At 38.1% G+C, this 26,297-nt stretch overlaps 1 protein-coding gene across 2 annotated transcripts; it reads left to right on the top strand.

Annotated features, from left to right (window-relative positions):
* Positions 1-9,357: 9,357 nt before the first annotated feature.
* LOC143881764 (vacuolar fusion protein CCZ1 homolog B-like) lies at positions 9,358-26,015 on the top strand. Of its 2 annotated transcripts, XM_077385034.1 has the most exons (11): positions 9,358-9,597; positions 9,806-9,855; positions 11,699-11,898; positions 12,467-12,560; positions 17,890-18,073; positions 18,280-18,389; positions 21,476-21,574; positions 22,086-22,550; positions 23,724-23,879; positions 24,443-24,672; positions 25,643-26,015. In XM_077385034.1, the coding sequence occupies exons 3-11, from the start codon at positions 11,714-11,716 to the stop codon at positions 25,671-25,673; spliced, it is 1,554 nt and encodes a 517-aa protein (XP_077241149.1). In that variant the 5' UTR covers positions 9,358-9,597; positions 9,806-9,855; positions 11,699-11,713; the 3' UTR covers positions 25,674-26,015. The 2 variants fall into 2 exon arrangements, with proteins under 2 accessions (XP_077241149.1, XP_077241150.1); XM_077385035.1 differs by lacking the exons at positions 9,358-9,597; positions 9,806-9,855 and adding an exon at positions 10,622-10,639.
* The last annotated feature ends 282 nt before the right edge of the window (positions 26,016-26,297 follow it).

The raw sequence follows: 26,297 nt of genomic DNA, 5'->3' as shown, positions 1-26,297 counted from the left end.
AATTTGGGACGTTGTCTAAGTAGTAGAAACTTCTCCACGTCCTCTTCCTCATGTCGGGAACGCTTGGGCAAATTTACTTACCCCAACAGGAAAATCCAAATCCGCCTTCTCTTTCACTGTCGGAATCATCATTTGTGATGTCTCTACCACGGTTTGACTCACATGAAAATCCCTTTGGGCCGACCTGTTCCGCCATTTTTACTGCCTCAGATAGTGTCCAAGTCGGGTGGAGAGCGATTTGATCATAGATTACTTGATGAAGACCTCCTTTGCAGCGTGCCACTTGTTGTGCCTCGGTCTCCAAAATATCATTTCTGAAAATAGCCTGTAGAACTCTTCTGTACAATCTTGCACCAATATACTACCTTGGCGACAATTTTGGTATTGTTGAAAGAGTACCTGATCATAATCAATGGGGAAAAATCTCTCGCGAAGGATTTGACGCATCCGCGCCACTTCCGGATTGGTCGCTTCCCCATCCTTGTACGTGATAGTTGAAGTTGTTCCCACCATGCCGAAGCACCTTCCTTAATATTGATGGCCACGAGTTTTACCTTCTTCTCCTCGGGACCTCCATATAGTCGAAAAGTCTCTCACTGCCGCAAGCCAATCAAGAAAATCTTTGATGTGGAGTTGGCCATTAAACTCGGGTAAATCTACCTTAATATGATATTCGCAATCACGAGCCATGGTTTGCGGAACACGATCACCAGCATACCTCGGATGGATTATTTCTTCGAATTCTTCCTCGCTAGAGTAATCATCGTCAGGAAAGCTGGGATGTTGAACTCGATTTAGAGCTTGAGCATCCTGTTGCCAATCACCGTCGTCGATTTGGGGTTGCTCGCGCTCAATAGGATTCAACCGTGCCAATTGCTCCGCTATTTGATTAACGGTAGCTTGTAGAGAGTTGAACATCTCTACCGTTACGGTCGATTGATTTTCTCATTCTCCGTGGGAAGCAATGGAAAGTAGCAAGGCTCTGAAACCACCTGACGTAGCCGGAAGCGCGAAGAATGAGTCGAGGTTGATTAATATCAACACCGATCTGAATAAACCTTCAAATCCATGAAGGGATGTTCGACGAATCCACGAAGAACAAGAATAACCCACTTTCTCTAAGAAAGAAGAAAATTTTATATTTCATAAAAGATGAACCAAGCAACAACCTTCGCACGTAGGCAGTTTATAGAAAAATACTAACTTCAACCCTAACTAGGACTCAATCTAGACCATTGATTTAAACTAACTACAATTACTAATAATATAACTAATAGCTATTATTTATACGACTTACCCATTCGGAATTAATGTTTAAAATAAGAACGTGAAACTTTCTTTTCTCTTTAGGTTTGCTTTGCTAAAAATCCTCCTAAGTTTCTAAATCAACTACCCAAACATAGATGTGTCTTTTCCAATTATTTAATTTGAAGGTTTCCCAAAGGAGACGGACAACTTGGGCAACTTTCCCAATGCCTTGCAACCCATGTCATAGTTCAATCCACAATAATTTTGACATGAACTTGGTTTCATGAATTACAAATTCTAGATTGCCAAACGATTTTCTACTAAATTCATTTCTTCCAACATGATAGCAATCGCATGAGAATTTGGCGCAGCCCAAATACCAAGATCAAACAAAACTAAGAAAGAACAAGTAACAAGAAGAACTCATACGAAATCTCACATATGCCGTGAAGATAAAAAATTTATTCAATCTCAAAAGCTCCCCCAACTCCAAGCTTCCATCTCTTTTATTATATCTTTAAAAGATTTCCAAAAAAATTCCAAAATCTAAAAAGTAGCTAAAAATGATATTGGCATATCTATCTAAAATATTAAAGTTTCCCTAGCTAAAAACTAGTTACAAATAAGAAAAACAACTATAACCTATCAAATCTAGTAAATAGCTAAATTAGAAAATGATAACTTTTTAGGAAACAAAATACTCAACGGAATAGGAAATCATATCTTTCAAATCTTGAAACTTGCTAAATCTCAAAGTTTATAATCTTGCAAGCTTTCCAAGAATGTAAGTTTTCCATATCTCAAAATCATGTAAGCTAAGCAAGTTTCCATTCACCAAAACACCTCCTTATTCACGAAAACTTTATGTATTTTCTACTTGTGAAACTTCCACTTGGAATCTTCCTAAAATAGCCATCCTCAAAATTTATTGCTAATTCTTGGATTGCATCAGTCATCCCTTGTTGAGAAGAATTCGCCATCGAATTCGATACACCGTCTTTCGACGAATCACCCTTGCTTCCTGGTTTCGACCGTACAAGCTTGTAGGAATTTGGATGATCTATGAAGTTAATTTGTAACTTGGTCACGGTAGACTCTGGATGGATGTTCTTACAACTGGTTTTGATTACCAATGAGTAAACATTTTCAGCCACTGTACATGTAGTATGAAAAATATTATTTTTGAGCCAACCATATGAATTGTCTTGATGTGAAACCATTGCCTTTCGAATGACCAGGGCTTCCCCAACGTCGCCATGTAGTTCTAATATTTCATCCTCATCTTCGTACTCATCATAAATGGGTTGTAGTTCCACTATATCATCTTCATCCCCATACTCATCATAGACGGGTTCATCTTGACCTTCCAAGTCTATATCAATAAGCAACTGCTTGCCTTCTCGATTCTATAGAGTTCGATAATGAAACTGAAGACATCTAAAAGGGAGGAAGGCTTCCTTCATTTTCTTCTTCTTCTTTTCCCAAGTATTGATTTTGGATTTTTCACGACGGGATCGTGTTACTTCCAATTGTGTCCACCATGCCGAGGTTCGTCCCCTCAGCTTCAAAGCCACAATTTGGACTTTCTTGTGGTTTGGAACCCCTTTGAACTCAAATATTCTTTCCACCGTGCGTAACCAATCCAAGAACTCTTCCGTGGACAATCCACCATGGAACTCGGGCATCTCTATTTTCAGTCCGGATTCCCAACTGCAGTTGTCTCTTTTACGCGGGTTCACTGGAGCCTCCATTTGCACCTTGTCATGGAAATGGTTCAGGCGGGTTTTCATCTTCCTCTTCGGTTTCTCCATCTTGGCCATAAGTTTCCAAGTGAAGAATCCGGGACGTCAAGTCTTCGACTTGTCTTCGAAGCATGGCTAGTTCGTCTCGTGTCTCAATCTCCGCCATCGGAACGGTATGAGCGCCTCTTCTTTTCGGTGGCATGATCAATCCGCCGCCAACCGTAGGAGCGAATTAGCTTTGATACCAATCTGGCGCAGCCCAAATACCAAGATCAAACAAAACCAAGAAAGAACAAGTAACAAGAAGAACTCATATGAAATCTCACGTATGCCGTGAAGATAAATTTTTTTATTCCCCAACTTCATTCTTTCATCTCTTTTATTACATCTCTAAAGATTTTCAAAAGATTTCCAAAATCTTAAAAGTAGCTAAAAAGGATATTGGCATATCTATCTAAAATATTAAAGTTTCCTTAGCTAAAAACTAGCTACAAATAAGAAAAGCAACTAGAACCTATCAAATCTAGTAAATAGCTAAATTAGAAAATGATAACTTTTAGGAAACAAAATACTCAACGGAATAGGAAATCATATTTTTCAAATCTTGAAACTTGCTAAATCTCAAAGCTTATAATCTTGCAAGCTTTCCAAGAATGTAAGTTTCCCATATCTCAAAATCATGTAAGCTTAGTTTCCCATATCTCAAAATCATGTAAGCTTAGCAAGTTTCCATTCGGTCAAAACACCTTATTCACGAAAACTTTCCGTATTTTCCACTTGTGAAACTTCCACTTATGAATCTTCCTAAAATAGCCATCCTCAAAATTTATTGCTAATTCTTGGATTGCATCAGAATTGTTCTTAGCTAAAGAGTTTCAAATGAAATTAGACCTAAGGAGGGCGGGCATACGACAAAACGGAGAAGAAAGTCTGTGTGAATGTGAGAGTGAGAATAACAATGGTTGCCACCAAAGACATCATGGTCGATGGATTGCTGAAATAACTATGCACCAAGTTTGCCCTCCAGACATGCCAATTAGTCTCACAATATTTGTTCACATCCTTGAACATTTTGGACAGGTACCTATCTTCGTAATTGACGCGAGCCCCTTCCCCAACCGATTGAAAAGAAGCGCCACCTCTTCATCGCTACCCAACATATGATGGATGATCTTATTTTGCCCGAGTATGGTGACATCTTCCCGTGTATTGATGAGACAGTCCATCAAGATTGTGTAGTCGAAGTGAGCTCTTGAGGTAGGAAAGTACTGCTCGAAGGCAGTAAAGTTTCGAAAGAGAGAATTGGTAGAATGATAGATAGAGATATGTGGGATTCCATCACCCCTTTACTGAAATTTACATCCAAGAAGCTACCCATGTTCTCCTGCTTGAACTTCACTCCAGCCTCTATGAGCTCCGTCACTGAGGGGATTGACTTGCGTGGTTCACGTGGTCATTTGTTACCTGATGCTGAGGACCCGCTGTCCAAAGCAAGAGTGGGATTGTAGGTGAAGCATTGGATTTCACAGTAGTCTAAATCAATATCCACAGATGGTGAAAGACGCCAGTAAAACAAGTGTAGGAGATGAAGAACTTGGTTGCTTGGAGGATGAATTCCACCGTTTCTTGGCAAGAGATGATCGAAGAAATCAAAGGTGAGCTGCAAGAGAGACGAAGGGATGTTCGATTTGTGGACGAATTAAACAAAAACTGTAAGACAAAGAAAGGGAGTTGGTTTTCTAGGAGAAGCATGTCATGGACTACAAGAGGAATCATCCAATTTGTGCCATATAAAGGATCTTCTTTGTACCCTCCTTTCTCCTTAGACTTCACTGCCTCCTCCTGCTTGAGGAAAAGCTCGACAATGAAACAGCCACCGACCGCCATCATTTGAACGAATTCAAGGTGGTTGGTGCTTTCAGAGTAGCAGCTTCGTGCTCGCATCTCCATTTTCTTGATCTCTACTAAATAATTCTCTAAGCTGAGATCCAAGTTTCGAGAGAGAATTGCATTTAGATAGCACCATTTGTGATCTTCCATGTCTTGTAAGCACTGTTTTCCATGGTGATAAGGGCCAATGGAGATTATTTTGGGTTCATAGGCCTTCTCATCAGTCTCGTAGATGTGCTTGGGGACTCTGTAGATGCTGCTTTGCTCACGCTACTAGTGGCTCCAAGCTTGTGTTTCATGGAAGTAACACATGCTTCATAAATATCTACTGGGTTACCTGCGTTTTCCATCATCCCTTTCTCCTCCTACTACTACTCTCACCCTTTTAGTCTTCTTCTTCCTCTTCTTCTTCTTCTTCTTCAACGGCAGGACAATGACATCCGATTCCAAATCCTCTTACTCAGAGCCTAGCTAATGGCAGAAATTTGTAATGGCTAAGGTCAATTTCTCTTATAATTAGTGTCATTCAACATACCATTTTGTTTGTCTTTTTCTTCAAAATTGAAGTCGATTTTGGTGTAATGGCTGAGCAAAGGGTGGAAATATCATTCCCCATATGCAAATGGTTTTGAGGTTAAATATGATAATTTGCAAAGAATGGTTATAGCAGTTTTAAAAATTATCTATAATACTAATTATCTTATTTGGTAGTAAGGAATAATTTTGGTGGCTTCCCAAAGAGGCCTTAAAGATATTTCACTTAACTAAAGATTGGCATTTCATCAAGGGAATAATTTAGTGAGGAATAATTTTGGTGGCATCAAAATATGTCACTTCACTAAAGATTGGCACTTCATCAAAGGAATAATTTAGTGAGGAATAATTTTGGTGGCATCCAAAGAGGCCTTAAGTATATGTCACTGAGAAATTATATAGTGGCCGACCGTGAAGTCCCGTCAAGGTGGCACGTCAAACGTACCACCCTTGGTATTTAATCCAACAGCAGCATCTTAAAAAGTGCACGGAGAAATTATATAGTGGCCGACCGTGAAGTCCCGTCAAGGTGGAACGTCAAACGTACCACCCTTGATATTTAATCCAACAGCAGCATCTTAAAAAGTGCGCTGCTCTTGGATCAAATATCAAGAGTGGTACCCACCGAGGCGTTGCCGTTGATGAGTGTTCGACTCCCGCCTCTGACTTACCTGATCCACGGGGTGAGTGGGTCGTTGCGTGTATCCGTAGGGACTAGTCCTACTCCCGAAGGAGGTGGGGACATCCTACGTCATAAAAAACAAAACAAAAAATAAAATAAAATAAAATAAGAGTGGTACCGTTTTGACTGTACTTAACGCTCGGACACCATATAAAAACTCATATGTCACTTAATTAAAGATTGGAACTTCATCACAGGAATTATTTTGTACTTTTAAAATTCATTTACAAGTCACTGTTGGATCATTCTATATCTGTGCCTCTTGGAAAAATTATATGGATTAAATGTATACTGCCACTGCTAGATACTGGCCTCAAGGCAATTTGGCAGGATGCTATTTGGAGGCCCTCTTTTCCAGGAGAGAAGAAGTTCCTCATAACTGAACTTCTCTTATTCAATTAATTCTTATGAGGTGGCACTTCTCTCCTGAAAAAGAGGAGCTGCAAAATTGCTTTTGAGAGATGGCCTAGACAATCCCTTGAGTTACATGTACAAGAAAACTGCCAAAAAAAAAAAAGTGCTTTTTTTACAACATTTTTATGTTGTAAGAAGAGAGCGGCAACTTAAAATGTAAGCTATTTTGATTGCTACAAAGAAATTAACATATATAAGGTAGCTACAGATCAATTTATACGTAAAAGATATTTAACATCTACACCCATTTTTTTACTTGGGACAGTCCCCTCTAGTGTAAAAAATTAGTCATAAATACACTAGAGGGGTCTGTCCCAAGTCAAAGGGGCTACTTCCTAATGAATTTACATTTATAAGGTATTTAACAGTTATGAAACAAATTAAATTCATAAGGTTTTGAGGCTAAATGTTTGAGGGTAAGGATCATCTGATTAGTGTAATGCTTGTCCTCTGGCTAATCCTTGATGGGTCCCACCAAGAAAAGCTAAATCGTTGATTTTGTTTTTTATTTTTGGGAATGGCTACTGTTGATGATGTTTGTAGGCCTTAATTTAATCTTACCGATGGGATCTGCGTTCACTATGGCTCATTGGTCCTGATCATAGACACTAAAAAATTCGCGATTGTGACATTTTGTTGTGCATGGAGACTTTTCACCATGTATGAATTTCTAAGAAGCCGATCAAGGTGGGGTGAATGGCCAAATTAAAGGCGAAGAAAAAGAAGAAAAACACGCACAACTTTCTTTGTGGAGGTCAATGGGAGTAGGTGTACTACGAATTATACTTTCTTGAGCTACAAGGCATATCTTCCCTATATAATTCCTCCTAGTCTTCATGAAAATTTAAGAGACTCAAACATAGAGCTTTAGATTATAAGCCATATAGTATAATTCAAAGCTTGTTAAGAAGAGTCATGTCGACAAAATCAGGCCAATCTATGGAGTTGGGAAGGATTGATGCCGTATGTAGTGATAGTCCCTTATTAAGGTGCTTTTCAGATTTTCTTTCGAATTTGTGTTCTCCAAACCAGAAAGCAAGTGCCGGAGATATGTCGAAAGAAGATGAAAGAGATAAGGGAGCTGAAGAAAATGTTGCAGCGCAAAAACATTTCCGGCAAGTTCAGCACATCCGTAGTGCTTGATCGACGGATTTTTGCCGGTGCAAGTCCATGTTCAAGACAAACAAATGTTCTTGATACTTAAAGGCTTGTGTTTGGATGTACACCTAAATTTCCATTTGGGCACATCTAATGCATCCTAATGGTTGGGGCGGACAGAGAGTGAGAGGGTGTTCTTTTTGTTCGTTAGTTTACTAGCTTTCAGTTCTGCTTATTTCCTTAATAAGTGGGCTAAATCATGATATTATTATTATGATTAGTTATAAACTTGTGTGAACTTTGTTAATTTCACACTGGTTGCATTTCCTGTAAATTGAGTAAGATTATTTGCCAACATGGCCCTCTTTGATAGAGCTTTCTAATTAAGTCAAATGCTAGCTATTCCAAACACGTGGCGGAGCCAGGAATTTACACTTGGGCGGGCCGGACTAATTTACGGTTGCCTGAAATTGGTCATTTTGGTGTTGAGGGGGGGTGGGGGGGGGAATGGCCCCCCCTCGTGCAATATGTGCCTCCGCCCCTGCGCATAGTTGCATTACTAGTTGAGGATCCATGCATTCATATGTTACTCTGACCAGGCATGGCATGGATCATTTGTTTTTTATTAAGTTCTACTTGACATCTATAGGGGATTTGCCAGGCAATTTCGTAGAAAGACATTTCGTGGCTCACTTTGTCAAGTGAGAACATCCACCTCATAAGAATTAAATGAATAAGACAAAATCAGCTAATGATTTTGCCTAGCAAGTCCAGGGAAAAAAGTTAAAGCAAGGTGTGAGGAATCAACCAATTTATACTTTCACAGATGCACGACTAAGTTGGATAATTCGAATATAAATAGCTCAGCTCATGTTTGTCTAGGGGTCCAACTTTAGGCGCAGAGTACGAGCTTGTGACGAGATTAGAAAACACAAGGTATGAAATCTCTTCCATCCATCATAAGTTTATCTTTTTCCTTGAGAATCAAGGGAACAAGAGATGAAGAAGACACACAATTCAAAAGTCGCTGCCTCAAATTGGTTTTTTTTCCTCTTCTTCTAGTTTTTCCAAAGCCGCCACGGGAGACCTGATACAACCACTATTACTAGATTTTGGATTAGTTTTCCACAGCTTATGAACCACCATTCGCCGGATGAACTCTCCTTCAATTGGACGCTGTATTACTAGAGAGGACTCTTGTTTGCATTGGACACCGATATATTTGTTTATTATTTTGAAAATGGGATTTGCTAGCGTCCATCGTCGAAGGCATTTCACAGATAGGCTGGATAGACTTTTGCATGTGAGAACAGCCGCACAGGCTCAATTTTTAACCCATTTTGTCTTTATTCATGAGGTGGCTACTTTTTTTTTTTTGATGAGTAAGCAGGGGTTAGGCAGGACCCCAACCAGCCATAAGAAAGAGAAAAAGTTACAGCTAAGAGGGCTGAAACGCCAACCAAAAGGGAACAAGCTCCCAACAACAGAAAATCCAAAAAACAGACTTACAAAGCATGGAGGAATTACAATCTGCAGTACTCATTTCCTTGCCTATCAGAATTCATGAGGTGGCTACTCTCACATGCAGTATTAGGATTTTAGGATCCTTCCATCATCGTGATATTCACAAAATGTGGTCCATACACGGTGGGTCCCACTGGATGGCCCCTAGTTAATAATAACTTTCTCGCGTAATAGCGTTTGTTCAAGGCCGTGATTAATGATTAAAGGTTTCTGTTCATTTTGGATTTGAGAATCGATTTGAGTCCGAAGCTGATCATTGGACTCAAAATCCAAAACGAACATGCCTTAGTTTCAGAGATACGACGAACGGTTGCTTTCTGAAAACCCTAAAAATTAGGAAAACTTGAGAGCGTGGCTGTTTTTTTAAACTCTGTCTCAAATCTTGGACATTCGTAAGCTCTTACTAAGCAAAATCACCTCGAATTGCTTTTGCATGTGGTATCTGAAACATGAGATCCAATCCAAGTAAGTCCCCAAATTCAATTTTGCGATCCTTCCATTTTTCTGCCACCTTTTCATTCTCATATTCTGTTACTTGCCCTGGTTTTTTTTTTTTTTTTTACATCTTTGATTTCCCTTCTCTAAATTAGGGTTTTTGGCCTTTTGCAATGCATTTTGTTTCTAATTTTATTTCCCTTCAAATTCATCTTGAACTTTCGATTATGGATTTCAGATTTACTGTAGACGAAGCGGATCAGCTGAGCACATGCATTGCGAATTGAGGTTTGAATTTGATGTTATTTGCTTGTTGTGTAGAAATCCATTCATGTGTGACGCTGAACGTTTGATAAACTACAGCAATGGGAAACTTTGTTGTGATTCTTTTTTTTTTTTTTTTTTGGTGACTAGTGTTATTAAATACAGAGAAAATTACATGCGAGAAAATGCGGAGAATGAATGTAGTAAGTTGTTAGAGTATTGAATTTGACTCTAAAATTTAGTAGCTTATGTTATGAACATGGGATAACCCTCTTGAGAAATGAAATTGATAATATCTCTCTTGCTCTTCCCTCATCGTTTTGCATTATTTATGCTTCCTAAGAAGTAGCTTCTAGCAACCTCCTACCAACTGATCATAATCTAAACTACTCAATCAAAACAAAGTTAAGAGTTATCCGAATCAAAACAACCCACTAAGAGTTATTCAAACTCTTTATTTGAAGGACTCATATATGTATAGGACTCATGCCATGTATGTAACAGCTTACAAGAAATCATATAAGCTTTGTGATGTATATGAGTTGAACATCCTTCTAGGATCTAGGAAAGCATTTGATGCATTGCTTAGAATCTTTTAGGGGAATCCATTTAAGTTTTAACCATTGCCAAATCGTGTTCAAGGAGTTGCTTCCTGTCCAAATCGTCACCTTCTGTGTACGTCGGCCTTGATTGTTTTCATAACTGCAGGTTGCACAATTTGCAAGCAGAAATTGTTTTTGGGGACTCAAGTTTGTGAAGGTAGCAAGAAATTAGGAAATTGCAACACTTGAGATTCCAATTTGTCAAGGTAGGTTGCACAATTTGAAAGTAAAAATTGTATTTTGGGACTCATGTTTGTGAAGGTGGCGTAAAATTAGGAAATTGCAATACTTGGGACTCCAATTTGTGAAGGTGGAAAGAAATCAGGAAGTTGCAACTCGTAATATGTTCTCCAGTCATCCTATATTTATTTTATGTCTCAAAATAAGTAGGAAAATCGTCACATTCTGATAGCAACCGTGGACCTGCTGGACCGGTTAGAAGATCTGGAAGATCTTCTTAATATGCCCCTTTCTTGTTTCTTTTATTTCATGCCATGTGTAGTTCCTCACTGTTGTTGGTTTCCTTTTTTGCATTTATTGCTTTTGGGACTTCTATATTAGTTGCTTCTTTTTTTGTATCTCTCTCTATTTAGTAGAGATTGCTTCCTTTTTGTAATTCTCTCTATTTAGGAGAGACAAGTTGGTTGAACATAACATGACAGATTTTCTTCAAGCTTTGGCTTAAGGTGCTGGTTTCCCTCGAAGAAACCCTTGGAATCATATTACATTCACTCAATAAGCTATGGAAAAAGCTCAACTACTAAAACAAGAACTTAGAAATGCAAGTGTGTTTAGGGTTCGACAAGTTTATGTTTGACAATGAGAAATCCCAATATTCCCTTTCGGTTGTTTTGAGACTCCCTCAATTTCCCTGTCAATTCCGACTATTGAAAACAGGAGTATTGGGATTTCTCATTGTTTAAAGGCTAACCTGATGGCAGTTGGTAAAGTTCATTTTATGCCCAGGAGATGATAAAAGTGAAATGGAGTTCTGTAGTCATTTGGTGGAGAGATGGCCCATGTTATACTGAATGCAATTCTAAAGTGGCTGGGTAGCTTATGCATGGAATCTTGATAGACAAAACATGTTTCTCTATGAGTTAGAACTGCATATGGTTCTACTTAAATGAAAATGCTCATACTTATTTTATACTTTATTTTTTTAAGTTCTCTCACTTATAAATAACATACAGCTATCTGCCATTTTGCCACTATTTTGCTTATATGTTTTGCATTTCCTTTAATTTCTCCCTGTTCAAATGCAGGCAGCTAAAGATTGGATGATGGGCTTGTCATCCACTGCCACCAGGAGTGAAGGGATTCAGTTTTGTATTTTTGACTTGAGAAGGGGACAGCATGAAGGGCAAGAACTTGATAAGATATTATTTTTCTTTCCTTCTGAGTGCCCATTTTCAATGCAACTTTCTGTAATAGGACTCAGTGCAGGAATTATTACATTTACAAGGTGAATAGCAATGGTTTGGTTCTTGGCAATCATCAGATAGATTCTACAGAAAAAAAAATGTTCCTAGTTTGTGAAAATAATTTTTGTCCCATTATTAATGAAATACGAGGAAGCAACTCGAGCGTCACTAGACTTCTTTTCCCATATTGTGCATTGGAATTTTGTCAGGGTAGGAGCTTTGAATATTGCAAATTTATATGTGCTTTCTTTTTAATACAGCTTGGTTATTTGTCAAGGGATCAATGCAATCATTTTGTGAATATTCCCACGTCCCTTCAAGTCATCCCCGTCTCTGTCATTTATGTCTTTATTGTCGAATGAATCTTTGCTCATTATTTTTGTGTTTTACTAGGAAGGTTTTTTTTCCATGTATGGTTTGATGGCAAAAAAAAATTGTAAATCACATCTTGAATTTCTGAGACTGACGTAACTAGCAGATATGGCAAGTTAACATTGAGTGGCGTAGTCATTTTATGGGCATGGTTCTGAAGGACATGTTGCACCCTGAATTTATCATATTTCTGTTCTTTACAAATTATTTTAGAGCCTTGATATCAGTTTTATGCAGAATTTTCTCTCCGGACGCTGCCTGTGAGGTCATTGAAGCTGAAAGACACTCTCATGTGTTTTATCAGGCAGAGCTGGATATATGGATGGTGATGGTGAGCGCCTCTGTTCCTTTACAATTTGTTCTACGAATGTTACTGAATGATTACCTATTAAATGATAAACTATATAGCTCATCAAGCAAGTATGCTGGTGCAAGCCGTATGCAGTCGGATAACAATAACTAATGTTACAGAAGTTAGTCTTTTCTTTTAATTTAGACATGGGTTGTTTGTACAGCTGGGTTGGATGGCTTGATATGGCAGTGTTTGATCATCTTTCTCCTTAAGTATTATAGTATGTTTTTGCTGTTTTTTTAGGGTGTTCCTTGACCATCTCAGCTGAGGTGTTTCTTTTGTAATAAACTTTTCTCCGTTAATAAACTTTTGATTCCTTGTCATATTTCCAAAAAGAAAAAAATCATGTAAAGTAGTCACATCTCACATGTAAATTCTTAGTTTTGAAACTTATATTCCTTTCACATTCTTTCTCTATTGATGTGGAGATTTTCAGGTTCAATGCTTGAAATATTGCCCGCACATGTAGCTCTCTCTGGTCCTGTATGGTCCATGATTAAGAAGTTCACAACGAGTTTCTCTTCTGAAAGTCGCAGATTGATATTATCTAATAATATGCCATGTTTCACTTCTCCGCGAAATTATGATAGGTTTACCCATGGGCAGAATGCATCATTTTTCATGAAGTGGGTGTGGAGGCATTCAGATTCAGATGATATAATAATGCATCATAAAATTGGACCGTCTTGGTAAGTTTTTTGTAATGTTCTTCCAAAGCTTCAACCAACATGTAACATAATTCTTGAAGACTTTCTTTCATTATGGGTTAGATTTTATACCTGGCTGAGGTCTTAGATATTAACTTTTGTTATAGTTTGTGAGGGGTTAATGATCTTATGCATTAAGTTTCTTCTGTAGTTACCACCGTGCTGCCATGGAGAATCTCTACACAAGATACAGCCCATTCTGTATTCCTTCACAAATAAGTTGAAACTCTAGTAATTTGAGAACACCCTAGAACCTTGATATTTAACCTCATAGCAATCTGACTTATAGATTCCCTACGAGATCGAGGCTCTCTACTTGATTCCGTCAAAACAATATCCAGAGGAGGAGAGATGGACGACTCCAACGGTGTAAGAGAGAACGAGATGAGAGGCGAGATAGCACTAGCTCTATCAATCTTCCTTTCTTGTATACAACTCTTCAATTGGGCTCCCGTGATGAGCCGTAGTATCCAAGACTCAATCGAGGGCCTCCACCAATGAAATGGGCTTGGGCCTCTATTTGGGGGCCATGCCAATTAAAAGTTGCTCTATCCAGTTTTGCATTGGGCCCATTACCGAATCAGTTATATTTAAGACCTGGTCCACCAGTGAATCCTGGTGATCAAAGTTTCCCGCCCAAGCTGGAATCGATAAGGACTCGCCCCCCCCCCCCCCCCCCCCCCCCCCCCCCGTGATGCCACGTGTTGTTCTCCTCTGTTTTACTCTACACCCGATGTGTAGCTGTCTTCCACTTGAGTTTCAAATTCGCTATGCGTCTCGACTCTAACGTGAGCCATAACAACCGTGCTATCGTGCATCGAATTGCTAGCTGGCACCATCACCTTCCACACTCCTTCGATTTCATGCTGGAGACCATTTGCTGAATGAATACTAGATTGGAGACTACCAACCTCTGAGAGATCTGGCACACCACCCTTTTTCGAGATTCTAGAGACCGCTACCCATTGTACGTCTTCCTCAATAAAGACTGGTATTTTCATCTTCTCTGGTATCTCGTTCGATACCAGAAGTAGAAGCTTTCCTTCCACATATCCATGGGAAATCCTGGGCCATCCGGCATTGGAGTCGCAGATGCAAATGAGGCTGAAGTTCTCGCAATCCATCACGGTATCACGTTGCTCCATAATGTGGACACGAATAAGGTTGTGGTGGAAGGGGATTCTCTTAACATTATCAGGGCTTCGAGGTACTAAGGTTCCTTGGAGATTTTGGTCCTACTTTGATGAAATTCTGATAAAATTGCAATGGCATCAATTACATTTAAGCATGTTAGGCGATCTGCCCATGGTTAAGCAGATAGTCTAGCGAGATAGTCTAGCGAGAGCCGGGTACACAAAGAAAGCCTCGAGTTGTTTGATTTTCTTCCCCCTTATTTCTTTTTTTTATTTTTTATCGTTATTTCGATTGTACATCTCTCCAGGGACCTTCTTGGTCTCTGTCTTTAATGAATCTATTTGCTATTCAAAAAAAAAAAGAAGCCCCTAGAAGCTTTTTTGATCATATCAACTCAGCTAGGAGAGGTTTTTTTTTTGAAATGCTCAGCTAGGAGAGACTTCGATTTCTAGATCTTGAAATCTAATGTGATGCTTTGTGAATACAACCAACTAGAACTAGTAAGCCACCTAACAAACGGTATGCCGAATAATGAGATGTTTTCAGCCTCTAGCTTCTTGTTCAGTTTGAGAGGTTGTTTCCTCCTCGATAGCTTTCTTCAGATGCCATACATAAGGTTGTTTTTTTAGCGATAACTGGCAAAACTTTAATAGGAAAACAAGGAGAACATTTTCCCGCACACCACTTTTTTCCTCGTAGATATTCCAATGTCCCCTATGACAACTCAGATATTTCAATTTTTCTCTCATGGAATTTGGAAATGCCTTGTATCTATTTCTTTTTGTTTGCAAACCCTCTGTTGAAATACATCCTCCCAAGCCAGATTCAATGTTACTTTCTTCTTGTCCTTGATTTTCTTCCCTTTATTTTACACACCTATTCCATACCATCTGTGTTGCATGCATTCGGATTCGAGTGTCGGGATCTAACACGGATTCGAAGTGTTGGATTCCCAAAAGTAGGATTCGTGGATTCGGTAATTTTTAAATACAAAATTTTAAAAATTAAAATAAGAAATTAAAAAAAAAAACTATATATATATATATATATATATATATATATATGAAGAAAGTGTTGGTGAGCTTAAGCTCATCAAACTTATGGTGAGCTTAAGCGCCCAATCACATTGGGGCCTACTTTGTTAGGATGATCCAAAGGATTCATTTGAAAGGCCCTTACATAGATGGGGTGTGTACCAAAAATCAGCTCCATAGGATCATCCTAACCCATCCATTTGTGGAGGTCAAAATGGATAGACATTATTTGTCCACAAATCTGCCCATTTTTGTCCTCCACAAATGGTGGGGTTAGGATGATCATATGGAGCTGATTTTTGGTACACACCCTATCTATGATAGGGCCTTGCAAATCACCACAAAAAATGTGGGACCCATGTGATTGGGGCGCTTAAGCTCACCAACACTTTCCTCTCTCTCTCTCTCTCTCTCTATATATATATATATATATATATATATATATATATATATATATATATATATGAGGAAAGTGAAGCTACACCACCGGTGTAGCTAACTTAGCTACACCGCCGGCTTAAAATACAATGGGCCTACATTTTTTTGGTGATCCAAAGAATTCATTTGATTGGCCCTCACATAGATAGGGTGTCGACCAAAAATCAGCTCCATAGGATCATCCCAACCCTACGATTTGTGGAGGCAAAAATGAACGTGTAAAAACCTTCACAAATTTGTCCATTTTTGCCTCCACAGTTGGAAGGGTTGGGATGATCCTATGGAGCTGATTTTTGGTGGACACCCTATCTATGTAAGGGCCAATCAAATGAATCCTTTGGATCACCAAAACAATGTGGGCCCACTGTATTTTAAGCCGGCGGTGTAGCTAAGTTAGCTACACCGGCAGTGTAGCTTCACTTTCCTCTCTCTCTCTCTCTCTCTCTCTCTATATATATATATATATATATATATATATATATATATATATATATATATATATATATATATATATAGTTATGAAAATTTTGAGGGTGGAGGGTCGAGGCATTTTTTATTAAGAGAGTCGAAGGAAGAAGGGGGGTCAATGTTCTTGGGTCGAGGTGCTAGGGTTTTAATTGAAAGAGTTCGAGTTGTGCTTCCATATAAAAAAGGTAATACATGTTTAAAGGGAAATATATTGGATTCGCATTTTAAAAGAGACAACGATTTAGATTCGCCGGGAAAAACAACATTCGTGCATGACACGGCTACGCCAAGAATCCGGGTGTGTCCCACGCGAATCCAAGTCTGATTTGCGTGTGGAGGTGTGTCGACACGGATTCGGCATTGGGGGGCAAATAATTCATGCAACACAACACTTCCATGAGCACCTTAACCTAGGATTGAAGCACGTCCCACTTCCTTGTTAGGATCTTCACCCCAGCCAAATCTAACCTGTGACTGTGGGCTGTGTTCTGGAAGCCTCTCCCCCTCTTCTCAATGTTCTCTTCGCCTTCTCCAACTTGAGTAGAAATAGGACCTCACTGGAACTCAGAAGTTTTGGAAATTACTTGGTCGTTTGACCACTGTCTCTCAGAAATCCTAATCTTGAATTGATATACGGGCCCCCCTTATCTTCCCAATCATGCACGATTTATCAAATTCCTCTTTTCCTTCTCTACTCTATTCTCCACAACAACAACTTCATTTTTCTTGTATATACTCTGCATTCCCTTTCATCGGCCAGAAAATTTTCCACTCTGGATTTCAAAGCACGGGATAGGTCCCCCGTTTTTAAGCTGGGCGTATAAATCTTCCCTTGGTGTTCTTAACTTCAATTCACAGTACACTTGATTGGAACCTGTCTCTATATTCAGCTGATGACCAATTCACCAGCATGTATTCCTGTAAAGGATGAAGAAAACAAGTGATGGGCTGAGAAGTGATGATCAGGGATTGATGACAGTGATTGTGTCGGCATTAAGTTATGCTCTTCACGGACAACTCACCAAACAACAAGAGATAGGCTGACCTTGAATGCTAAAAAAACATAGCCAGAATGAGAAGGTGCCTGCACATGTACTCTTCTATGTGGATGGTAGATACCTACACACATGATTTCACATTTGATTTGCCACATTAGACTGACTCACTCAATTTAAAATCAAGTTAGACATTCTTAATTGGCAGAGGGTGGCATGGTGCTTTCTTCATCCTTTATTTCACTGTTTTACCATTGCAAATATATGTTGGATAAGAATGGCGTAATTGTAGATTAGAGAATGTGTCACTTGTAAATCTTAATTGGCAGAGGGTGGCGTGGTGCTTTCTTCATCCTTTATTTCACTGTTTTACCATTGCAAATATATGTTGGATAAGAATGGCGTAAAAATTTAAGTTATATGCTGGTCAATCTTTGACTGTCTTGGTTTGTGAAGTACAAATATTTTGTCATTTTCAACTGTAGATTAGTGAATGTGTCACTTATAATAAGATACTTTATTGTTGTTGCAGGTAGTGGAGAAGAATAAAGAGTCAGAAGTTGTTGGGCGAAGTGCTGCATTGCAGGGAGTTTTAAAGGAAATACATTCTCTTTTCGTGATGTTTCATGGATCCGTGCGAGTTTTACTTGAGAAACAACTGGATGGTGGGCTTGCTCGTAGTCATTTACATTCCTTTGTCATGGATTACTTAACAGGTAGGACTTTGTCTGATATGGGTTGACTTGAATTGCAAGTAAATTATCTTTCTATCATCTATTTTCGGAATTTAGTATCTGAGTTCACAATACGGCCATTTCTCTGTTGGCAATGTTGAAATTCTACCTCTGTTGGGTTGTGCGACTGGGGCAGTCAATTCTAGAATCTAGATTTATTGTAAATCTAATTTTATACTTTGAAGCAGACTTTCTAGTTGGGAAAAAATTCCAGTTGCCATCCTTCCGGGACTGTTTAAGGGAGCGTGGAACTGTTCAGATGCTGACTGTAGGGCGAGAAGCAGCAATTGAAGTTCAGGTGTAGTTGAAGAACATTTAGCTATTGGTGAATAGTGAAACATCTTATGTTATGTCCAGAAAATTCTATTTAGGCATGAAAGTTGAATAGTTTTCTTGGTTAATTACCTTTTGTGGCTTTCACTCCTCGTAGGTTCTTTGGGCTGGATCTTGAGACTGATACTCTCCTCAATTTATTTATATGATTGCCTAGTCCATATTTAGAATATCTAAAATATTTATATCACATTTCCTTAAATTTCAGCTTCAGTCGGTATGGAAACAGAAATGTTTTGGTTTCGGTTAGATATTTCGATGAAAATCTTGTAAAATTACAGAAACTTATGCAAATGATGAACATTTAAGATGAAACTTCAACTAGTGCTAGAATAAGCACAAATACATATTAAAATATTGTCACATAAGTAAAAACACCACTCGTAATGGTTTATAAACATAAAAAACCTAGTGATATGGTAAGAATGGTACTCTTTAAACCTTTTTCATGGATAATGGCCCTCCAATTTCTTAACATATCGCTCATACTGGAGGAGGAGACGTTGCTTCCACTCCTACCTCATAAAATGAGGTCAATTTTGATCTCCGTCACCATCCTCTCAATCCTTCTTTTTTTGCCTTGAATATGCGGTTATTCCTCTCTTTCCATAGGTGTCAAACCATAACATAAGGTACTAACCTCTACTATACTTATCCTGCCTCGCCAAACGGCATATCAAGCTAAATTTTGACGGAAGTTTCAAAGGCAATCCAGGTCCTGCTAGTATTGGAGGCCTATTCTGGGATTGTAGTGGGTGTACATCACTCTCATATTCTGGGCTGGCTGGGGTGTGAGATGCCAATGAGGCAAAAGAAAAAGCCCTCTTTCGGGGGTTGAGGATGTATGCCGATTCAAACGTTGGGTGCATAATCATTGAAGGAGACTTCTCTAATCCATTGGTGTGGGCAAGAAATTGCGCCCCTGGCTGTGGAAGTTGACGGATGTTATATCATAGATTAAGGTACCTTTGCTTGCAGATTAAGCTTGTGTTTAACCATATGAGAAGATCATCTAATGAACAAGCAGATAATGACAAAGGGGAGGTGATCGGCTCACTTCATTAGCTGATCAACTCGGGATAGCTGAGATGAGCAGGGTTTTAGCTTTTTTTTAGTTGTTTAGACCTTGTGGGATGCCTTATCCCTCTTTTTATATATCGATGTTGGGTTTTAATAAAATTAAGTCACCTTTCAAAAAAAAAAAAAAACGTGGTGATGTCAAGCATGTATGATAATTCAATGCAGACAACATTTCACATGTAATTCATTTAGATATTTATACACAATGCATATATGACACTTTACATGCAATTCATATAAATATAACTATGTAACACATACTAGTATAGTACACCACTAATACACTAACGGTTTTGGTTTTGCTATGCGTTTTGGTTTCAAACTTTCAGTATATGTTTTGGTGGGGATGGAAACGAAAACATTTCGGTCATTTCGTGCCAGTTTCAGTGGGAATTTAAAATTATGCTTAATACTTCTTACAGACTAGAATTTCATTAGAGGGAAGCCAAATTATAGGGGCTTCTATATGTTTGAATGTACTTGCTGCATCTTACAGTTTATGTGAGACAAATTATAACAGAATTTCCCTTGTTTCTTTGGTGTAATACCTTGATATATTCTATGTTGCAGACCAATGCACTTCCATTATTATAATTTCCCTTGTTTCTTTGGTGTAATACCTTGATATATTCTATATTGCAGACCAATGCACTTCCATTATTAATCATGAGCACTGATTAGTTGTGCATAGGCTATTGGATAATGGGGTTCCATCACATGGGTTTGTTCATTGATTGTTAAAGTATAAAAGATTAAACAATGCCATCTCCAACAGCTTAAGCTTTTGGAGTAACTGGTAGTTTGACATGGTATCAGAGCCAAAGGTCCTGAGTTCAAACCTCCTCGATAGTAAAAATCCACATGAAATGGCCAAACCCAAAAGAGGGACCACATGTGCCACGTGTAGGCCAACCCTAAAAAATAGGAGCCACACGTGAGGGGGAGTGTTAAAGTATAAAAGATTAAATAATGCCATCTCCAACAGCTTAAGCTTTTGGAGTAACTGGTAGTTTGACATTGATAACTATGCACTTCTTTTCCATAATGTTTATGGCTTCCTCATTCCGTTTTAGGCATCCGTTGTGTGCCCTACTTTGTAGGAAACTTACACTACATTTTGTTGCTTGCATTTATTGATGCTTGTTTTTGTACAATTTAGTCATACACTCTTTCTGATAAAAATGAGGTTACTATTTAAACTATTCGATTCACTGTCAATTCAAGACGAATATCTGAAGTCTTCAACTAAAACTGTTGGTGAGTATTGCCCAACATAATAAAAAGTTATTCAAATACTATTGAATGGGTCATGAGTTCATATCTGCATTATTGAGTTTCTGAAAGGGACCACCACCATTTCATTCAGGTTACAAGGGCTATTACAGCTACTATAAATTAAATGGTTTGGACTTCAGATAGAAATATTGAGTGACCTTGATTACTCTTTGTAATTTTCAAAATTTCATACTCATTTTCACCCATCTTGTCTATTTGAAAATGCCAAGGCACAACAAATTTGGCTGCCATTGTCCAAGGGAAACACAGTTGATTTCCCAACCAAACAGATGCACATTTGGATCTGTGACCAAACTACTGGGCATTCTATGAACAGGCCTATGGGATGCATATTAAGTTGAAAGACAAATTAGGCATTATAAGATCCTCATGCATTTATGCCTTTGTATGATAACTATAATTGTATTTTCGTGAACTTTGGATGTATATGCTTTATCACCAAAGGATTGGAATGAATTGAATTGAACTTCTTGAATTCTATTAGTCTGTGTCATGGAGTCAACCTTCTTACATTCCTATTGAGATGTGCCAGCGGACAGGTTTAAACTTTATGTTATTTGTTTTAGAATTCTGTCTGTCAAAAACTTGTGAAATACTCATATCCTTTTCCTCTTAAGATGCAGTAATGATATTCATTTGTTTGATACATTAACAAATTATTTACTTTTATGGCAGTCACTTGTCAGAATTATTGAATCTTCATGTGCTCGAAACACTGGATGCAATTCACTAGTCTTATTCCAGGACCTGCTGGTGTCCACAACACTTTCTCCTGTATGTTTGTATCTTCAATGCCTCTATTACTGCTCGATTTTGTATGTCAGATATCCATACAAGTGGCAATGTTTAAGCGTGAGAAATAAACAATCTTTGTGTTGTGTTGTCTGCCAAATATTAATTGCTTGCTTCCACTTTCTTAGGAAACATAACACTCTTGTGATCGTCACAAATATCTTTCTCGGGAATTTCTTGGCAAGGGAAATCTTAGGATATATTTTATTTTTTATTTTTTCGGGTTTATATCAGAAAAAAACGATAAAAATAAAATTATTTAAAAATATAACATTTAAGAAAAAATATAAATAAAAATATCGTAAAAATATCGGGATAATATCGTGATATTATCACGATATTTTATGATAAAATGAAAATGCCGCTATATTTTTTAAAATATCGGGATTATTTCAGGATTTTGTCGTTTTATCAAAATGTCGCTATAAAAACGTAATATTTTGAAAATATCAGAGATATTTGTGAGTGACATAGCTTCTGATCTGCATGGCAGGATGACACTGCAAAACTATTCACATATGCTGTTCTGAGGTTGACTCCACATGCTTTATCTTCCTGTGCAAATTCTTGGTCCTACTTGAGAAAGGGAACTACTGCCTCCCATGTTCACAAAGGCTCTACGCTAGTAAACACTGGATTTGCTTCAGAAGAATTTCAGTACACGGCACATGATACATCCCCTGGCAGACAAGGGCAGGGATATCACGTTCCAAGGCCATTACAACGAGATAGATGGTCTAAAGGAAAGGATGGTTTTCTTGTGACTGACATTTGGGGTTCAGAAGTTGGTAGTTTGATGTCTACAACTCCTACAGTGTGGCGCCAACATACAGAGGAGCAAATGTATCTTTGTGTTTATCAGCACAAGAATCTGACCCTCATCATCCTCATCCCCATTGGCTCATTGATTAATGGGGAGCAGGGGATATCTTTGGTGAAGCAGCAGTTTCTTGAAAATGTTAGTATCCTAATCTCCGAGTGGTACTTCTCATATTGGTGGTTGCTGCTATAAAACTTTTATTTCCTTGTGTTTATTTATTTTTATTTTTTTAGCCGGAAATTTATCGAAGGACCCGGGCAAGCACCTTAACTTTTGTTGAGAAGGTAAAAACATACAAGAGGGGGACGACCTCAACACCCAAAAGTAAATTTGAATTACTTACATAGAATACTTGGAAGACCCAAGACATCACATCTCAAAGCACCCGTAGCTTTAGTAGGAAGATCCCTACAGTGCCTAAATGCATTATTAGATCTCATATCACAGCCATAGTGGGCCAAAAGGTCGGCAACTTGATTGGCCTCTCTAAATTGATGAGACATCTTCAGCTTCAACTCAAGGATGAGAGTATAAAGTTCCTGCAAGATGAATTCTTGTGTTTATTTATTTCCTATGATCTTTCACCATATTAATAAAATGTTGATCTCATTTGATGAGAAATAATTTTCAAAAATTAAGGTTCTTCTGTGAATCTGGAAATTATAGAATGCTTTTCTTTTTTTCTGAACTCTCGTAGAACTCGTAAGACAGCAATCTATAGCTTATGATTTTCAAGTTGGGATTGTTAAGCTGGAAATATAGATGGTTTTATCTTGAAGCCAATTGGATCTTTAGCAACTGTACCGCCGATGAGTGTGACTTTTAAGTTTGGTCAACAGGCTGACTAGTAGGGTAGTACCTGACTTAGGAATTGTCTGGCCCTTGCTTTATAGCTTCTTGAGTGATTTGTTATGTATCTACAGACTATTCATGTCACTTTGTACATAAAATCCTTTTGGTTCCTCATTAACTTTTTCTGGGAATATAATCCAAATGTCAAAAGGTTTATCTGCTGTCAGTAGTAACACTACCGCTATTCCTTAAAAAGCACATTCTTTTCTGCTGAGGTGATACTCATTTAATAACTCAGTAATTAATTTTTAATTTTAATTTTAGTTTTCACTGGATGGTGTATGCTTTGGAAGTTCATATTGATATTCTTTTTATGGCAGTTTCTTCCCTTTCATATGCTCCGTCCCTCCCTCCCCATCTCGTACTTTCATTTGTTTTGCATAGCACAGTATCGGAAGTGATTTCTGCCATCTCTTTGCTGCACGGTTGAAATTCATTTTATACTTACTGATCTACCAGGCATCAATGAAGATCTTGAAAATCGAGGAGAAACTATCAAGAGGATGGGGTGGTGAAAATGCTTATCATGTCAGTGGGTATCGCTTTTTATTGTTCGACAGGGACCGAAATATATCAATGGCTTCCCCGCCAGGAAAAGTTACAACTCTAACAAAGGTCGGTACCTTTCTATAAATTTCTGCTAATAGAGTCCCACTATGCAGACAGTCAGCCAGGATCGATCCTAACAACCTTTTTCTGGGCCCCGCAATATGTATATATATAATTAGGACAATTTGTTGAACATCATGTGACGACCCACATGGACCTCGTCCCATGCCAAACGGACATCCCATAAGATAAATAACTACAAAAATCAACAGTTTAGATTTTCTTGGGAAAGCCCTGAAATGAGGCATAACGGATCAAGCCACTAGGATCAACAGCAATGGGCTGGACTTATGGTCCCGGTTGGATCAACAGATCTGATCACACCCATGACACACCAGCCATTGTCTTTTTGGCATTTCCCCTCTAATAATGTCTTTTTTTTTTAATTTGAAGACTATTCACTTGGAATGTGAGTTGCATTGACTGGAATTTAAGATACAACTGCCTTTAGTCTGTTTATCTTGCATTGTGGCTTATAATCTTGATAAATTCTTGCTTATCCTGTATTGATCAATCCAACCTTGTTCATATGGAGCCCTAATGGGTTTCTTGTTACCATCATGTCACAGGACTCACTACTTGCCCTTAGTAAGCTCAGAGAAGAAGTTGATTTAGAGAAGGGTAGATCAAAGAGAGACGACCCTGATCATGAAAAAGATTTGGAAGTGTGCATTAGAGCAAAAAACAATTCCTGGATTATTGCTCGGGTTACAAGAGGGAAAGAACTTTACATGGTTCTAGAAAAAGCCAACGACACACTTCTCTACGCATCAGATGCTCTTGAGAAGTTCAGTGACAGGTATGCATGTTTCTGATGTGCTCTTATGTTTTTTTTTTTTTTTTTTTTGGTGTGCTCTTATGCTTTGTTGTTTGTTTTCTGCATTGCACAAACCAACTCCCAACCCCAAGTAGAGCTTAACCATTATTGGCATTCATCAATGTCTATATTCTCAAGGACAAAATCCATGATATCAGAACCCATAATGATCAGTGAGTCTATTAAATGGCTGATACAGAAACAGGAAACATTACTTTCATGCGTCATTTAGGAACAAAATTTAATAGGATTTAATTAGTTTCTAAAATCCATCTATGTCCATAAAATGGATGTTTTCCTTAATTCAGCTTTGTACGCATAGCTACAGTATCCAGATTTGGAACTATTCGGCGAGCCATATAGTGGAAAAATTCTGAAATGGAAATTTTTGGAAAGAACACATGTTATTCTATTTACAAAGGCACATATTTACATACTCTTTTTTTCTAAATAAGGCACGACAAAAAGCATGGGAAGATGGTTAAGTATATGTGTTTGCTAGATTAGCATGTGAGCTCAGTTTTCACTGTAATATCTTTTCCATTAATTTTAAATCCCTCACTAGATTTACAAATAACATATCTGAAATTGAGGAATTATTTGCAAATTTGCATTTAATTTGAAAAAATCGGGTTTAATTTGGAAAGTTCTCATTTAATTCAAAAACACTACGAGGAAAACTTGAACTATTCAAATTATTAAAGTTTTCAAGACTTTTTTCAATCATTCAGAGAATTCTGTTACTTGTTGGAAAGTTCTGTAAAGAAATGGTTGGTACCTAGTAATCAAATGCACACCTTGCCATCCATCATAACCTTTTTATGGAGGTGTAACAGCCAAAGAAAGTGTCTCATTGAGACCTTGCATTTTTCTGTTTCCAGAACGGCGGTTTTTTTTTAATGTTTTTCTCTGGAGAATGATGTTATTTTTGTGCTTGGAACTATGAATGCAGGTACTGCAATGGAGCATTTTCCTTGGATTAGTGCAATTTTCCATGTTTCAGATACGACTCATTTATCAATGGCGCCTCTTTCAAAGCTTGGAAAGATAAACATGTTTGCATGACAGTGCTGGCCCTGCCCCTTCCTCAGAAACTAGTTGGTTCATCGGCATTGAGAGGATGAAGTCCCATTTAGTCTGTAAATTCTTATCACAAAATCTTGTACAGTTATCAATGGTCAGAGATTTTAACTGATGAATATTTAGCCACTGAGTTTCTTAATGTGAGCTTACAAAAGCATGGAAAGAAGATAAGCTGATTTCTGTAGAAACCTTGAGTTTGGAGGTGACATTAAAAAAAAAAAAAACAGTTTCCTTTTTTTCAATGAGGCACGCACATTATCTTTCTTATATGTCCTGTTTGGAATGCAGGAAAAACCTTTTCTTGTGAAAAGAAATTCCCAAGCAATATTTTTGTTTCCACGATTTAGAGAAGAATTATAAGAATATGGCTTGTTTAGAAGGATATCATTATAGATTGAAGTCCCTGTAAATAAAACTTCGAGTTGCAATGGTGCACGACTGCACGTTACTTTTTCCGTGTGTAAAATCAAACATTGGAAAAGCAGGACATTTTGGAAAAGCTTTTCTGTTCCAAACTTCTTAAG

The sequence above is a fragment of the Tasmannia lanceolata genome, unplaced genomic scaffold (assembly GCF_043159265.1).
Source record: "Tasmannia lanceolata isolate RefF3 unplaced genomic scaffold, GAP_Taslan_0.1 ptg000007l, whole genome shotgun sequence".
Taxonomy (NCBI): Eukaryota; Viridiplantae; Streptophyta; class Magnoliopsida; order Canellales; family Winteraceae; genus Tasmannia; species Tasmannia lanceolata.
This window is presented reverse-complemented; position numbering and strand designations above follow the sequence as displayed.